The 17976-nt window shown below is 42.6% G+C and overlaps 1 protein-coding gene across 2 annotated transcripts; it reads right to left on the minus strand.

Moving 5' to 3' along the window:
* Positions 1-220: 220 nt before the first annotated feature.
* Positions 221-17131, minus strand: LOC134575025 (CD209 antigen-like protein E). 2 transcript variants are annotated; one of them, XM_063434158.1, is made up of 6 exons: positions 17069-17131; positions 8126-8215; positions 5562-5768; positions 2970-3064; positions 2246-2355; positions 221-471 (listed from the first exon to the last, which is right to left on the minus strand). In XM_063434158.1, exons 1-6 carry the CDS (start codon positions 17091-17093, stop codon positions 345-347), a joined length of 654 nt encoding a protein of 217 aa, XP_063290228.1. In that variant the 5' UTR covers positions 17094-17131; the 3' UTR covers positions 221-344. The 2 variants fall into 2 exon arrangements, with proteins under 2 accessions (XP_063290228.1, XP_063290227.1); XM_063434157.1 differs by having other exon boundaries at positions 2913-3064.
* Between the last annotated feature and the right edge of the window lie 845 nt (positions 17132-17976).

Below are 17976 nucleotides of genomic sequence, written 5' to 3' on the forward strand. Positions count from 1 at the left end.
TCACAGCTCCGTCGGTGTCATGCTGCATAAACAAAGTGTTTGAACTTCTAAATGGCAGAGAATTGAATAGCGAAACTGCAGGGGCATGAACTATATAATAAAAATGCTTTCTTAAGCTAAAGTTATTGTGGTGCTTAGAGTGTCCCTTTAAGTTTCTGGAGTGGACACACTTGCAGGAAAATCAATAAAGAGAGAAAGAAAGAACCATGCAATTTGCTAATTCACATTGATGCTTTTTAAATGGATCAACTCTGAGAGCTACATAGATGTCAAGAACATTAATCTTAATTTCTTCTCTTTCATCGTTCTGCATGCACATCCTTTTCTTCTTCTAATATTTTTTCCTACAAGCTGTATTCAGTCATTTCCTTTTCACATATCCACTTGTTTGGATTATTACAGAATTCGGCAAAAAACTTATTTTCACTCAAAGTGCTGCAGTCGTGCGGAGTCGTTCCCTCTTTGACTGATCTGAAGAACATCACCAAAATTGTGTAAGTGAAGGCAAAGGTGGAAAGGTTATGGGAGATGTGCAATGCAACAAATCATATAATAACAATCAGTACTGTACCATTATAAATAAACATTAACAAACTGTACTAGTGTACCCGTAACAGAAATACTGCTTATTCACTTTTGTACAATACCCCCATGTCATGGAAGTGCTTCAAAAACAAGCATATTAATGTTTGGGGTTTTCTGTAATTCCACTGTATAATGACCAGACTGTGGCTACAAGTGATGAGTGTCCCAGGACTCAATCAAATGGCATGTAAAATTATTGCTATCCAAAGTCAGAACTAGAAAATCATTGTTTGGAACATGAAATACATATTCTGTTTTCAGTTCATAGTGATCAGCCAGTACAAGGATGTTGGCATGAGGACACCGTCTTCCTTGCAATGGAGAACAAGGTACCTTCATTTACATCCTGTGTTACATCTTGTATGAAACTAGGTTTTATGTCCATGTTAGAAGCATTTAAAGACAATGTGTGGTTTTAATCCTTGTCTGTAGAATTGGGGCGCTAGATAGTTGACTCCTGCATGGAACTTTGTGTATTTCAAGAATGGCTACCCAAACTACATCATAATAGTCAAATGACATAGAGACAGAAATTCCTGTTTGTTAAATAGTCAGAGAAAATAGGGCATTTATAGATCATGTGTGTATATGGATAGCAGAGGAGTACAGAAAGAAAAACAGTACAATAGTGTAATACTGTAAATAAGCAATAAAACTGCACCAATATAAATTGAACTCACAAGATGTAGATAGTAAGATCGCCTCAGGGTGCCTCTCCTTAGATGTTTGAGGGGTATATCCAGAACTCCCTCTCAGCTGGTTGGTGGTGTCGCCACAATATGGAAGTCCGGACTCAGAAAATGGTAAAAATGCTTTATTTGTATAAGCATAAAAGATAAAAAACAAATCAGGACCAGATTAGTTTTTTTATCTTTTATACCTTTACAAATAAAGCAGATTATTTTTTACCATTTCCTGAGTCTTGACTTTCATATTGTGGCGACACCACCAACCAGCTGAGAGGGAGTTCTGGATATACCCCTCAAACATCTAAGGAGAGGCACCCTGAGGCGATCTTACTATCTACATCTTGTGAGTTCAATTTATATTGGTGCAGTTTTATTGCTTATTTACACTATTACACTATTGTACTGTTTTTCTTTCAGTAGATTATCAGCTATAATCCTCTGCTATCCATATACATACTCTATTTGTACAGGATAAGGTATATTATAACGATAAGTTAATTATTTGTATAGTTTATATACACACACTCTGTCTACTTTGCTACATACCATTTATAGCTCCTTCATGCTATCATTGGAAAACTTATTCTGACGTGATGCCACGTAAGAAGGGTAAAGGTTGAGTTTTCAGAATGGACTCTAGATAAAGTTACCTCTAGACCTGCGTTCCAATAACTAATAAGAAATAAATACTTAATAACTTTGGTAATTGAAAAGCACACCCCCCACTGACATCTAATCAAAAACTGCAATTCAGTTGGAAATAAAATGCTTACAACTCATAATAGAATGAAGTCATAGGTGACATACACATCTTCAATTATCAAAAGACCTGTTTTACTAAGAGTACATTCACTCCATTCACAACTGAATATTCTAGTTCTTTTTGCTTGTAGAAGGAAATTGTTAGGTATACTTTTCTAAACTAATATACCATATAAAATGTATTTCTGTTTAAGAGGAAATTAACTTACACATCTCCCTGCAGTTCTTTTCCAGTCTGCCAGTGCCAAATAGAACCATTTTTCTGAAGACCAGTCCAGAAATGACCTTTCTTTAATAAAGCTTGTTCATAAATAAATTTCTGGAAAACATTTGTATGATTGTTAAATGTGCAGTAAAGGCACTACAAAACAATACAGTCTGTCATCTGATGCCTTCAGCCAATTAACTCATCCAAACAGGGTTGGAACTTAAATCATTGTTGCTAAAGTAGGAATTACTGAGTTAATGATATCAGGAAAGGAGTCCAGACCGGAATCATCCAGGGTACCCAGGTAAATGTTAAACCACGTGAAAACTGTTTGATAACTTACCACAGTATAATAAATAAAGGTGTTTTGTTTTTTCAACTTAAAGTTTTTTTCTGTTCCCTGTATGAGATTGGGTCTTCCAGGAGACCTCGCGCCACCTTCCACAGACATGGAACACTCATATTTATAAGGTAGGTTTTTTTTTAATCATTCCTTTGTTGAGCCTGTCCAGAATGTTTTGCTTTAATAACTAAAACTAGTGCAAGTTTTATCAAGTCATGGCCAGTCAGTTATTTTCATCACTGATCAAGATAATGAAGTGTGGCATTTACAAATTTGTGGTAACCTCACAGTTTGCCTACTTTAATGATTTTCTTAAACACAGTACCTGTTCATCAGAGTCCTCCATAGAAACAATGTCTGCCTTCATTTCCATGCAACTCACTTTACTTAATTTCCAAGTCTTTCTCTCACTCGAAAAAAAGTAACATCTGTTATTGACACCAATCCAGTTAAGTGGACAAAGTTTGCAAGTGGATTCTAAATACAGGAAAAACCAAAATCAAATAACTGTCATTAAGAAAGTATACACAAAAATACAGTAAAATACATTTTCTGTAGATTGTTCAGGAACATTGACATTCATACAACAAATATAGGAAATTTAGTTTCAAAATCAGTAGCAGACTCATAGTAGAGATATACATTAAAAACAATTACGAAATAATATTTATGTCGTAAGTAATTTCCAAAACAAAAAGCAGAATATTTTGAGCTAAAATAAAAAATCTCACCCACAGAACAAATTATCTAGTAGACGTGTTCAGGGCCGGACTGGTAAAGAAATTCGACCCGGGCATTTTTGAGTCACAGCTACCCGCTAAGAAGGGGGTTGGGCAAGGGAGGGGGTGTTTTATCATCACCAATGACAAGCACGCCTCCTCTCAAAGTGAGAGTGTTGGTTCAATGCTTTTGAAGGGTTCAATGTGTATGTATGTGTGTGAGTGTGCAGTGTGTGTGAAGGCTGCAGTGTGTGTGTCAAAGGCGCAGTGTGTATGAAAGGCGCAGTGTGTATGAATGGTGCAGTGTGTGTATGAAAGATGCATTGTGTGTGTCTGTGTGAAGGGTGCAGTGTGTGCATGCAGTGTGTGTGTGAGGGGTGCAGTGTGTGTGAAGCCTGCAGTGTGTATGAAGTCTGCAGTGTGTGATGGGTGCAGTGTGTGTGTGTGTGTCCATGTGAAGAGTGCATTGTGTGAGTGCAGTTTGCATGTGTGTGTGTGTGTGTGAAGGATGCAGTGTGTGAGCAGTGCAGTGTGTGAAGAGTGTAGTTAGTGTGTGTGTAGGTTTGGTGTGCAGTGGGGAGGAAGGAGTGCAGTGTGTGAGGGGTGCATGTGTGTGTGAGGGGTGCAGTTTGTGTATGAAGGGTGCAGTATGTATGAAAGGTGCTGTGTGTATGTGTGTGTGTGTGTGTGTGGAGGGTGCAGTGTGTATGACAGATGCTGTGTGTGGGTCTGTGTGTAGGGTGCCGTGTGTATGAAAGGTGCTGTGTGCAGGGACGTTTTAGCCGCGAGGCAAACAAGGCATTTGCCTTGGGCGGCATTTTCCAGGGGGCTGCAAAAAAAGCCACCCCCAAACGCCCAGGGCAAATGTCTTGTTAGCCTTGCGGCAAACTGACAGTCCAGGCAGGCGGGCGGTCGGGCGGTCAGGCGTTCGGGCAGTCGGGAGGCGCTAGCGAGGGAGCACTTTCCCCTGAGCTATCTGCTCAGCTCCCTGGCGCGCCGCCCGCAGAGTGATGCTGGGAGCCGGAATATGACGTCATATTCCAGCTCCCGGCATCACTCTGCGGCGCGCGAGGGAGCTGAGCAGACAGCTCAGGGGAAAGTGCTCCCTCGCCAGCGCCGCCCGACCTACCAGCAGCCCCACTAGACCCCAGGGAGATTTCCACTGAATATTCCAAGTCTGTTCCCATAACCGGTAATATCATCCTGTAGTCCACTACCCGTGCCTAATTATTATAATTTTATTATTTATATAGCGCCAACACATTCTGTAGCGCTGTACAATGGGTGGACTAACAGACACATATTTGAGATCAGACCATTGGACGTACAGGAACAGAGGGGGTTGAGGGCCCTGCTCGATGAGCTTACATGCTAGAGGGAGTGGGGTATAGTGACACAAACGGGTTAAAGTAGGGGAATTAAATAGTTTGTTAGAGAAGGGTTTATTGAGTGCTTGGTAGGTCATTTTTGACAGTTGCAGGAATGGAGTCAAGGGGTGGGGGATGAGAAGCCTGCTGACAGTTTAATTGATACGCTTTAATGAAGAAGTGAGTTTTCAAAGATTTTTTGAAGGAGTGGAGGCTGGGTGAAAGTCTGATTGAGGAGGGAAGGGAGTTCCACAGAATAGGTGCAGCCCTAGAGAAGTCTTGAAGGCGAGCGTCAGAGGTGGGGATCCGGGCAGAGGATAGGCGTAGGTCTTGGGCTGAGCGCAGGGGTCTCGACGGGACATACTTGTGTATGAGGGAGGATAGGTATGTTGGAGCAGCATTATGTAGGGATTTTTAAGCAAGCACCAGAGTTTAGAATTGGGCCCTATATCTAACTGGAAGCCAATGCAGGGACTGACAGAGCGTGGAGGCGTGGTGGGTGCGACCGGACAGGAAAATAAACCTCGCAGCCGCATTCATTATAGATTGCAGCGGTGCAAGCTGGGAACATGTAAGACCGGTGAGAAGGGGATTGCAGTAGTAATTAACCTATAACATCACCCTTTCCAACCAAAAGAAGTTTTAGGATTCTCCACTATGAAATGCCCCTTGTCAATGCCATGTGAATACAGACCCCTTCATTAACTCCCATTGCTGTGTTTTTCTATAATTCAGATAGTATGGCTGAGTGGGATATCAATGAACTGCAAGCAGCTTCAATTTATTTGATTTCTGTAACAATGTATTATAAATTATTGTAAAAAAAATGGTGTATTTTGAATAACATTTAATTAAAATATATAGAGGTATCAAAATAATTTCACCTACGTGCTGTGACACACAAATGAGAGATTGCATGACGCAAGTTCTGTCGATCCTGTTCAATACTATGTAAACTCGGCAGGTTCTGTCGATCTTGTTCAATATTATGTAAATTAGGCAGGTTCTGTCGATCTTGTTCAGTATTATGTAAATTTATTTTTGACGTTTGATTAAAGAAATCCTCCTCAGTGCAGTTATGATGGCTCTTCCAGCCTGGGAGCAAAGAATAGACAAGTCTAAAGCAAACATTATTTTAAATAGTATATTGCAACTTCTTTTTTTTTTGTTGCATAACCTGAATTGCTCTACATTTGCATTACTCATTAGCATCCACAGACCCACTTTAGCGTTTTAACTCTCCTAAGTGCCTAATCATTAGACTTGAGCCCAGTGAAAAAAACATTTGTTCAGGCAAATCGATTCAGCCAAGAAAAAAAGAATTGTGTTGGCCAAATCGGATTCATCCATGGAGAGTCTTAGTTTGAAAAAAAAATAATCCATGCGATTCATGTAAAACAATTCGGATGAACCAAAAGGTCGAGTAAATGGGCCAATCAGTGTACTGCAAGATGCACATGATATAGCATAGGCTAATGTTTGTGCCATTTGGTTCACACATCAAATAAGAAGAAGTAACCAATAAAGTGTAAAAAAGGAGGAGCAATAAAAAAAAATCTATCTTTAAATATTATATTTTTATTATTAGGGACACAAGAATAAATGAAGCACCTTTAGCCTAATGAAGCAGTTTTGGTGTATACATCATGCCCCTGTAGTATCACTGCTCAATTCTATGCTATTTAGGAAGTAAACCACTTTTGTTTCTGTCCCTGCAGTCTTTATCTCCTGCTCTGTAAATTGAACTTTAATCACACACAGGAGGCTCCTGCAAGGTCTAGCAAGCTATTAACAGTGCAGAATATATTAAATTCTAAATTAAACAGACAATAAAAGAAGTATAAACCTCTGATCTTACTTTACATGTAGGATTTATGAGATGTGACTAGGGCTGCATAAACAAAAGTGATGTAAATCATAAATGGCAGAGAATTGAGCATAATATCTATGTATTAGCCCATTTGTTATGTCATCATGTCTCTACTGGCACTACACCTGTTAAATTCATACATTTGAAAATCTAAACTTATGGCTACTTTAACGCATCGAGGGCCCTCTCACAAGGAATCCACTTGCCAAGGCTAAATTGTTCAGGAGCTAAACCCACCATGGTGTCCAGCTAGAGGCCCAAGAGAACTTCTAAGCCTTGGTCCTTCACATATAACAAGACTCCTAAAATTGGTCTAATGGTTGTAGTTCTTAGCATGCCCTTTTAATTCCTTTAACACCATAATAGAAACTCCTACTTGAATATGGTTAATGTAACTGAATAAAACTTTGTCAATTTAAAGTGGTGGGAAGTATGTAATAGAAGGTTAATATAAAGTGTGTTTAAAAATATATTTATGGCATTTCAAATCTTAGTAATTAATACTAAACAATGAGTTGCAATGAGCCAAACATGAAGTTGGACAGCTTTGACCATATTTTACTACTTCTGCTATATCCAGCCACAGCTAGCTAAATCCCCAAACTAAAATGGCACGATTCGGTTTATTCTCAGTCTGGTGCAGTACTTCACAGGTCCACTATCTGTCTGTGGTGCTATTGCAGGAGACTGAGATCTCTCGCTGTTTCCAGCTGGCCTTACTTTGCAATCATCTCATAACATTAAAGGACCACTCTAGGCACCCAGACCACTTCAGCTTAATGAGGTGGTCTGGGTGCCAGGTACCTCTAGGATTAACACTTTTTTTTTTATAAACATAGCAGTTTCAGAGAAACTGCTATGTTTCTATTGAGGGTTAATCCAGCCCCCAGAGCCTCTAGTGGCTGTCTCATTGACAGCCGCTAGAGGCGCTTGCGTGCTTCTCACTGTGAAAATCACAGTGAGAAGACGCCAGCGTCCATAGGAAACCATTTTAAATGCTTTCCTATGCGACCGGCTGAATGCGCGCGCGGCTCCTGTCGCGGATGTGCATTCAGCCGATGACGTCGCGAGGAAGGAGGAGAGGAGGAGGAGAGCTCCCCGCCCGGTGCTGGAGAAAGGTAAGTGTTTAACCCCTTCCTCTCTCCAGAGCCCGGCGGGAGGGGGTCCCTGAGGGTGGGGGCACCCTCAGGGCACTAAAGTGCCAGGAAAACGAGTATGTTTTCCTGGCACTATAGTGGTCCTTTAAGTTGAACCTCACCCTTCTTGTTTGCGTCTCTCCTGCGTTCCCTGTATCCAGAGGTCTCTCCTGCGTTCCCAGTATCCAGAGGCCTTTCCTTTGTTCCCTGTATCCAGAGGCCCTTCTCTACATTCAGTTATCTGTGTTTGTATTTTATTTAACTGTCTTTCTTGTAAATATCAATGTATTTAATTTTTTTCCCCCTGGTTTGTGTGTATATTGGTTTCTTTGAGTTCTGATTTCCACCCTATAGAAGTTGCTCCACTGGTCAGCACTCCTTCCCGACCAGACCCCTGACATAAATATTCATAATAATGGGCAATTTAAAATGATCTCTGCCCCTACCGATTACACCGATCACAACACCTTCCATTAATTTCAGCAGAACTGTCACCACCACCAAGGCCAACTGCCAGCAGGACTCACACCGATGAACTGAGAGAAGAGCACAGAATATATTGTCAAACATTAATGTAATCTACAGCAACATATCATATTATACATGTGTAGTAAAAGGACAAAATCACATCAAAACATACTCTTTTTTTTTTTAATTTATTTAATGCCAAGACTTCTACATATACACACACATATGTAGGGCCCTATTGAACCTTGCATGGTGTGAGCTTTGAACTTGCTGTTTAGTGAGTGAGTGCGCTGGATTTTGTATGCTGTATTGGTTGGCCCCAGCAACACCGTTATAATGTTTGTGTTTTCAGGCTATCGCAGCCCTCTTTTATGTATATAGAGCTTGAGTGGAGCCTCATTCCTGGGTCCAGTGGGGGGCTGGAATCCCTCTGTAATCTCATTGCACAGTAATTCAGAGCAGTTAGCTTGTTTAAACGCTCTCTACTGATGACGCATTGACATCACATCCTGTTGGCATGTTTAAGACACGAGAGGGCGTAGATCTTTCACGCTGCCGAAAGCCCACACTATGAATACGTTAATTCAGGGCCAGTCAAGGGATATCTATTATCTTCCTTACTAACCCATATCTGCACTCACCTGGTCTTCCGACCAGCCTGAGCGGAGGTGGGCCATTGAGGAAAACTGCCGGTATGGCACTGGCCATGAATATTCCTAGCATTCTTTCTTCACCTTCCATTATTTCTTTATCCCTTTTTTTCTTTCATTCAATTCCTCTAGCCTTTTTATTTTCAATTCTGCTGAAAAGAGAATCTGCACTAACCATAAACCAACTTCCTGCACAAAACGTTTGCACATGTAAATGTTTCCACTGCCGAGAGTGACAAATACTGATATAAACGAAACCTAGTATTCTTACACGGGCTTTGCTCAAATGTAATTTTCCTCTTTCAACCACTCATAATATATATATTTATTTATGTATTTTTCAATTTGTTCTGTGGGATACTTATCCGTAAACATTTAAACTCACAGATAATCATCTTCATGTGATGTTGTTTTTAAGAAACAATCGGCAAGGCTGGGAAACTTGTAAGAATGTACGGAGCAAAACACAGGGCAATAAAGTAAGAGAACCTTTCAGTCTGCAAAAAAGATAGATAGAGAGGTAGAGAGAGACAGACAGACAGACAGACAGAGAGGTAGACAGACAGACAGACAGACAGACAGAGAGAGAGAGAGAGAGAGAGAGAGAGAACTGGTTAGGGAAGTACCTCCGGAATCTGAATTGGGTATGCTTTTCTGTAATCTTTTAATTATGTTTGTCAGGGTACCTGTGGTCTCTACCTCCGAAAGAGGTAGAGACTTAGCTGTTCCTCCATCCAGACGGTCTGATGGCTCCCTTCCCTGCGGTCTATCCGGTCATGCTAGGCCGGCCGCGAGGGAGTGACTGCCTTTTACAGCATCTAGGCAGGAAGTAGTCATCAGGACACTCCCCCGGAATGACCTGTCAGTCAATTGCTGCAGGACCAATCAGGACGCCTCGGAGGCGTGGTTATTGCTCTGAACAGGGTATTTAACAGAGCTTCTTTCATTAGCTCATTGCCCTGTCGTGGTTCTAGCTTGTTCTAGTCACTCAGTGCTTGTGTATTCTATTATCCCTTTTGGTTTTGACCCGGCTTGTTTACCTTACTCTGCTTATCTCTGTTACCCTTGATTCGGCTTGTCTCTCGCTTACCTGTCTTCTGTTACCCTCGACCTCGGCTTGTCTTTGACCATTCTATACTGTACTACTTACGTTAGACCGGCCATTCTAAGGTCCGGTATACGTATCTGGCTACTGTTTGTACTCTGCGTGTTGGATCCCTGTCCCGATCCTGACATTACGACAGGGCCAATGGATCCTGCAAGTACAAACAGTCGCCTGGCTGCTCCTGATCCTAGGTTTGAAGCCATGGATCACAGAATGGATCAGATGGCGCTTGCGCTACAGGCTCTATTAGCTTGTGCCATTAACCCACCAGAGGAGATACGTAAAACCCCTGTTTCTCCTGTCGGATCAGGTCTAGAGGTAGCCACAGTGGGTGCTTCTTCTCGCATTACCCCCCCAGTACGCTATGGTGGGGCTCCTGAGAAGTGTCGTGGTTTTTTAAACCAAATTAGTATCCACTTTGAATTGCAACCTCGCTCTTATCCTACAGATAGGGCAAAAGTAGGATTTATTATCACCCTACTAATTGAGAAAGCTCTGAGATGGGCCAACCCACTATGGGAGAACGATAACCCATTAGTTTATAACTATAACACATTTGTAGCTGCTTTTAGAAGAACATTTGACCCTGCAGGTAGAAAGGTTAATGCAGCCAGATTACTGTTGCGCCTGAGACAGGAGAACCGAACACTGGTGGATTATGCACTAGAATTCAGGTCTCTGGCGGCAGAAATCAAGTGGAATGAGCAGGCGTATATGGATGTATTTTTGAATGGCCTATCTGATGTAATCCTTGATAAGGTTGCTACCAGAGAACTCCCTGAGAATTTAGAGGATTTAATTTCGTTCATCTCTCGTATAGATGAACGTCTAAGAGAGAGACAGAACACTCGAGAGAGGAACCAGAGACCTTCTTTTAGGTTAGCTCCCGCTTTTCCAAGTCCTAACTCCAAGATATCTTTGCTTACTGAACCTATGCAGATAGGGTATACCCGCCTCTCTGAGGAGGAAAGACAGCACAGGAGAAGAGAGGTATAACTGGTATGTGAGCGCTCCAATTAATTATGCAGATCTACATAACAATCAAGATGAAAATATCAATAAACTTAAAAATGACCAATCTCGCCGAGATCACCACAATGACCACCATAAACCACAATTGAATGTACTGGGTGAGTCTTATCTGAATCAGAATACTCTACACATATATATAAGAGTATAACAAAATATCATTTATTGTATAATAAACCAATCATAAAAAATGAAACAACATCTCAAAACGTCCAGTATCAGATGTAATCGTGATGAATAGTAAGGGGCCCCTTATTCATATTCTTGTCGACAAAGGACTGATGTAAAAAATCAGAGATGTGCACATTAGCATAAAAACTATATGTGAACTCAAAAAAGTTCAAGCAGTAGGCTCCAGTCCAGTCCGTGAAAAAATATATAAGTGGATAAACGGATAGTGCCCAGACGACCAAGCCGTCTTACGGAGAGGGAGCTCAAACACCAGCCAAACACCCTGGTCAAGACTAAGAGGGAAGCGATAGGGATGGCCCCAAAGGTAAAAAATCACATCCAGATATGGAAAACTATGGGGATATCACTTCAGCAACTTACCCTATCCGTCCGACCATCGGGTGAGAAACTGGGAGCACATAAACTCCAAACCGTGAGGGCTGCAGGAAAAAGGCCGTTCTCGCCAGGTCGCTTGCCGAAAATCAATGGCGGGTCATAAAGGACGAATCGGCTGGGAAGTTCAAATCCGTCGGCGGTGTGGTGAGGTAGCAGACAGCACGTCTACGCGTTTCGTCCTAGCTGGAGGACTTTTTCAAGACAATGTCTGCTGTCTAAGAGCCGGGTTTATATACCCACTCTTAATTGATTCATAGAATGGTCATGATTGTTAATTGATTCATAGAATGGTCATGATTGTTAATTGATAAACTGAGATCATTACAGATCTAAAGTAAATGGTCATAATTGTTAATTGATAAACTGAGATCATTACAGATCTAAAATAAAATATGCTGCAAGTGGATAGAAAAACACAAAATATAATAAATAAAAACATATATCCTTATTAGGACAATCTCATATTATTAACATCGAAAAATTATATATATATAGACATAAAATAAAGATTAAAAATATATTTTTATTTTTACTTTTATTTTTACTAATAAAGTATTTCAATCTCAAGTTTAACAGAGATAATTAATCAATCTTGATTTGTGAGCCTTTTTTTAAAAATAATAATAATGATGATGATTCTCAGGATTCATTCTCCATTACTGGCCGAGATCATTAAGTTGCAACATCTAGCACCTAAACAGACTCCTGCGGGCCGTCATTTCGTTCCTCCTGCTCTTCAACTGGAACTTTTACAGTGTTTACATAATAGCAAGATGGCGGGACATCCTGGTATTCGCAAAACTTACGCGTTGATCTCTAAGGACTTCTGGTGGCCTGCTTTACGGAGGGATATTGAGGAGTTCATCGCTGCATGTGAAGTTTGTACTAAAACCAAACAACCCCATACGCTTCCATGTGGATTCCTGCACCCCTTGGAGGTTCCAGAAAAACCATGGTCCTGTTTGGCCATGGACTTTATTGTCGATCTACCTATCTCTAAAAGACAGACTGTTATCCTCACCGTGGTTGACAGGTTTACTAAGATGGCACACTTCATTCCCCTGCCTAAACTCCCGTCTTCTCCCGAATTGGCAGAGATATTCGCTAAGGAGATTTTTTGCCTACATGGGATACCCTCTCAAATTGTATCGGACAGAGGCTCCCAATTTGTTTCCCGCTTTTGGAGGTCCTTCTGCTCTCAACTTGGTATTAAATTAAACTTTTCTTCTGCCTATCATCCTCAGTCTAACGGAGCTGCTGAACGTACCAACCAGAAAATTGAACAATATTTACGATGCTTTGTTTCTGAACACCAGGATGATTGGGTCGGTTTGATTCCTTGGGCGGAGTTTGCACACAACAATCTCGTTTGCGATTCTACTCATTCAAGCCCCTTCTTCATGAATTATGGTTTTCATCCGTCAATTTTTCCTTCGGATTCTCCTTCCCAGGGGGTGCCGTCGGTTGATGTTCATGTTGCCAATTTGAGGAAGTTGTGGGATCAAACTCGACAAATCCTTGTGCACAACTCTATGTTGGTCAAGAAACACGCTGATAAACGTAGAAGGGCGGCTCCGGTCTTTGTTCCAGGTGATAGGGTATGGCTGAGCACAAGGAACATCCGTTTAAAAGTGCCCTCCATGAAGTTCGCTCCTCGTTATATTGGACCCTACAGGGTGCTGACCCGTATCAATCCAGTTGCGGATCGTTTAGCTCTTCCTAATACCTTACGCATCCCGAACTCGTTTCACGTTTCATTGCTGAAACCACTCATATGTAACAGATTTTCATCCACAATAGCCCCTCCTCGCTCCGTTCAGGTGGAGGGTCAGGAGGAGTATGAGGTTAACTCTATTATTGATTCTCGAATCTCCCGGGGGAGAGTACAATATCTGGTTGATTGGAAGGGATATGGTCCTGAGGAGAGGAGTTGGGTACCTCAGGAGGATGTTCATGCTCCCCGTCTCCGCAGGGCGTATCACTCTCGCTTCCCATCTCGTCCCGGTTCATTCCGCCCGGTGGGCGTATCTGAGAGGGGGGGTACTGTCAGGGTACCTGTGGTCTCTACCTCCGAAAGAGGTAGAGACTTAGCTGTTCCTCCATCCAGACGGTCTGATGGCTCCCTTCCCCGCGGTCTATCCGGTCATGCTAGGCCGGCCGCAAGGGAGTGACTGCCTTTTACAGCATCTAGGCAGGAAGTAGTCATCAGGACACTCCCCCGGAACGACCTGTCAGTCAATTGCTGCAGGACCAATCAGGACGCCTCGGAGGCGTGGTTATTGCTCTGAACAGGGTATTTAACAGAGCTTCTTTCATTAGCTCATTGCCCTGTCGTGGTTCTAGCTTGTTCTAGTCACTCAGTGCTTGTGTATTCTATTATCCCTTTTGGTTTTGACCCGGCTTGTTTACCTTACTCTGCTTATCTCTGTTACCCTTGATTCGGCTTGTCTCTCGCTTACCTGTCTTCTGTTACCCTCGACCTCGGCTTGTCTTTGACCATTCTATACTGTACTACTTACGTTAGTCCGGCCATTCTAAGGTCCGGTATACGTATCTGGCTACTGTTTGTACTCTGCGTGTTGGATCCCTGTCCCGATCCTGACAATGTTGAACTTGGTATTGAAACAGATGATACCAAATTACAGCGGGGGCAGGGCTAAAGGTGCCCAGAAGATATCAGTCGGGGTATCTACTTCACAGAAGGGGGACCGGCAGCTCCGCGGACACCTGCGACCGGGTGCCCGCTGCCATGTGCTGCAGCCCGGGCTGCGCTGTATAACTGAAATGCTGTTAGGGTCACCCAATGACTATGGATTTCCGGGGGGCCGGTGGTGGATCCGGGGGGGGGGCAACGGGGCAATTGCCTTCCCGAGATAACAAGGCAGGCTGATGGTCTCTCCTGCTTTCCCACTGTCCAAGTGCCAGCCCTGCAGTGTGCCTTCAAGGACCGGAGAGGAGATCAGATCTCCCTCCCCTGTCTGCAGGCACTATGCTGGCAGCCGGTAGGGAAGGGAGTGAGAGAGGACCTGCAAGCTCGACCTGTAGCTCCTCTGTGCCCTTCTCTCGCGAGCACGGAGTGTTGCAGCGGTTACCACGGTCTAGCCCTGGAGCTGCGGGCTAGGTGTTCATTCTCACCACTAGAAACGCCAGGGATTGCCCACGGACCATCAGGGATCGAGAAATTTCCCCCTCCTCCCTCAGTAAAAGTAAGGAATGCATGTATGTGTGTTTGTATGTATGTGTGTGTGTTTGTATGTATGTGTGTGTCTGTATATAAGTGTCTGTGTGTGTGTGTGTGTACAGTGGCGTGCATGCAGGAGTCACTCCAGGGGGCCCAGCCGCCCCCTGCGGACCTCTACGACTGGGTGCCCACCCCCATGTGTTGCGGCACTTGCCCACGCAGTGTAACCGTCGGGGTGGGCCCACGGATCAGTTTTCGCACCGTGGCCCCATGGATCGTATGTACGCCACTGAACAGAGGTAAGCATGTGTGTGCGACTGTAACAGTAACTGTGTGTGACTGTGTCTGCCTGTGTGTGTGTGTGGCTGTCTGACTTCTGTGTTTGACTGTCTGCCTGTTTGTGACTGTAAGTGTGTGGGACTGTAACTGTTTGACTGTAACTGTGTGTGTGTGTGTGTGTGTCTGCCTCTGTGTGTGTGGCTGTGTGGCTGTGTGCCTGTGTTTGGCTGTAACTGTGTGTGTGGCTGTGTGCCTATCTGTGACTGTAAATGTGTGTGTGTGTGTGTGTGTGTGTGTCTGTCTGCCTCTATCTGTGTGGTTGTGTACCTATTTGTGACTGTAATTGTGTGTGTGTGTGTGTGTGTGTGTGTGACTGTCTGCCTCTGTCTGTGTGGTTGTGTGCCTATGTGTCACTGTCTACCTCTGTGTGGGTGGCTGTGTGCCTATGTGTGACTGTAAGTGTGTGTGTGTGTGTGTGTGTCTGTCTGCCTATGTGTGACTGTAACTGTGTGTGTGTGACTTTCTGCCTATGTGTGTTTGGCTGTCTGCCTCTGTGTGACTGTAACTGTGTGTGTGTGGATGTGTGTGTGTGAATGTATGTGTGTGCCTTTGTGTGTGTGATTGTGTGCTTCTGTGTCACTGCAACTGTGTGTGCATCAAACTCTGCCTCGGTGTGACTGTAAGCCTGTGTGTGTGATTTTTCGCACAGGGTGCCTAATGGCCGGCCCTGGCTCCATCTATCCCAAAGTGCCCACATGGACGTCCCCAGTGCTTCCTCCTGTTTTAGAGGAAACAGTTTATGGACCCCCAAGGCGGGCGGCTGTGAGCAAATCAGAGGCAGTAAGGGAGCTGTAATTCTCCTGCTCTGCTCCCTCATAAGCCATCTACTGATGCTGGGAGACGGAATATGACGTAATATTCTGGTTCCCTGCATCGGTAGACATCCCGCGAGGGAGCAGAGCAGGAAGATTACAGCTCACTCGCTGCCTCTGATGTGTTTGACTGTCTGCCTTCCACCTCACAGCAGCCCCACTGGACCCTAGGTACAGATCCACTCCAGCTCCCCCACAAAGCTAGGGAGGCTGGATGGACAAAAACTTCTACGTGCACATACACTACATTCACTATACAGACACTGTATCCACTAGACACACTGCATCCACCACACAAATACTAGTTACACTACACAAACACAGACACTGCATCCATTACACACACACACACAATGTATTCAATACACACATTGCATACAATACAAATGACATCCATGACATGGAAGAAAGGGGGGGGGAGAAAAGACATGAAAGGGAGGGGAACAGAGACATGCATGGTGGGGGGAGACAAAAAAGACATAGATGCGAGCTGAACGAATAGTGCAGCTACATCTAAGGTGTGACGCATTATCTACCTGGTTGATACTGCAGTTTGCAGATTAAGGGAACGTGTATACATACACACACATACATACATACATATATACATACATGTTTTAAAACTGCCCCCTTCTTTTGTCCCTGGCCCACCATGTGCCCCCCTAAAAATGAATCCTAGAGATGCCACTCAGGCAGTGAGCTACTATTAGCTAAGTTAATAGATAGATATAAAGTCCTATGGTAGATATCCAAGCTACAGGAAACCCAAGATCTAAACTGTGCCTTTAAGGGCACCTGTGCTATTGAATAGTAAATCAATCTAACTAGCTATCTACAATTCATCGACTTGAATAAAGTAGGCTTCCAAATATAACACAGTAAATCCTAAAAAAGTCATAGTTAGGCATATTGTCAATTCATAATCAGTAAGGTTGACTATCATGCGAGTCTAACAAAAGACATACCTTACCATCAAGACCTTCTGCAATATCACTAATAAAAATATAAAAGAGAATGGGTCCAAGTACAGATCCCCAAGGTACCCCACTGGTAACAAGACCTTGCTTCAAATATACTCCATTGACTACAACCCTCTGTTGCCTGTCACTCAGCCACTGCCTTACCCATTCAACAATATTGGAATCCAAACTTTATCTGAATCCAAACTTTGACTGTATCTTTACTGATAAGCAAATATAATTAATGTGCTTAATATAAACAAGTTATTTTAAACTCACCATTCTTATTCTTGAGCTTTCTCATTTCTTTACAGATGATTTTCTAATAACTGTATTCTTAACTGTATAACGTATGTAAAGGCTGCCTGAAGGATGTAGTATGTGTCAGTGCCTATTCTATGAAATATATAAACCACCGAGTCACATCCTGTCTAACAAAAAATATAGAAGATAAGATCTTTGACTAGATAGGTGGATGGATGGATGGATGGATGGAGATAGATAGATAGATAGATAGATAGATAGATAGACAGACAGTCAGATCTATGACTTTGAGCACTGCATACAATTTAAAATGTGCATTTTAAAAGCCTAGCTGACAGAGGGAAGATCTTTATCGGAAAGAGCCACGAACCTCCAAAACAGCAAAAGGAACAAAACAGTGCAAAATTGTTTAAAATATAACAAATTCTATTACAAGTTGCACTTACATACGCATAAAAAGACAGGTTTGTCTCCACTGACAACTGGACCAATGGTGGACTTCCAATTTGAGTTGAAAAACAAAAAAAATTGACAATATAACAAATAAAATCAGTGAAAATAAAAACAAATAAGAATAAAAGTCCAACAAAGTAGCAGATAGTCAGATACCGACTATCTACTACTTTGTTGGACTTTTTTTCTTATTTGTTTTTATTTGGAAGTCCACCATTGGTCCACTTGTCAGTGGAGACAAGCCTGTCTTTTTATGTAAGTGCAACTTGTAATAACATTTTGTATATTTTAAACAATTGTGCTCTATTTTCTTCCTTTTGCTTTTTTGAAAGTTCGTGGCTCCTTCTGATAAAGATCTTCACCATTCTATATACCCTTGAGGGGAGACAAGCGCATTATTCCTTACTTTTTGTAAGTTCTCTACCTCGTGGAACTTTTTATATTACCCTTATGAACTTCACCATATATTG

The sequence above is a fragment of the Pelobates fuscus genome, chromosome 10, assembly GCF_036172605.1.
Source record: "Pelobates fuscus isolate aPelFus1 chromosome 10, aPelFus1.pri, whole genome shotgun sequence".
NCBI lineage: Eukaryota > Metazoa > Chordata > Amphibia > Anura > Pelobatidae > Pelobates > Pelobates fuscus.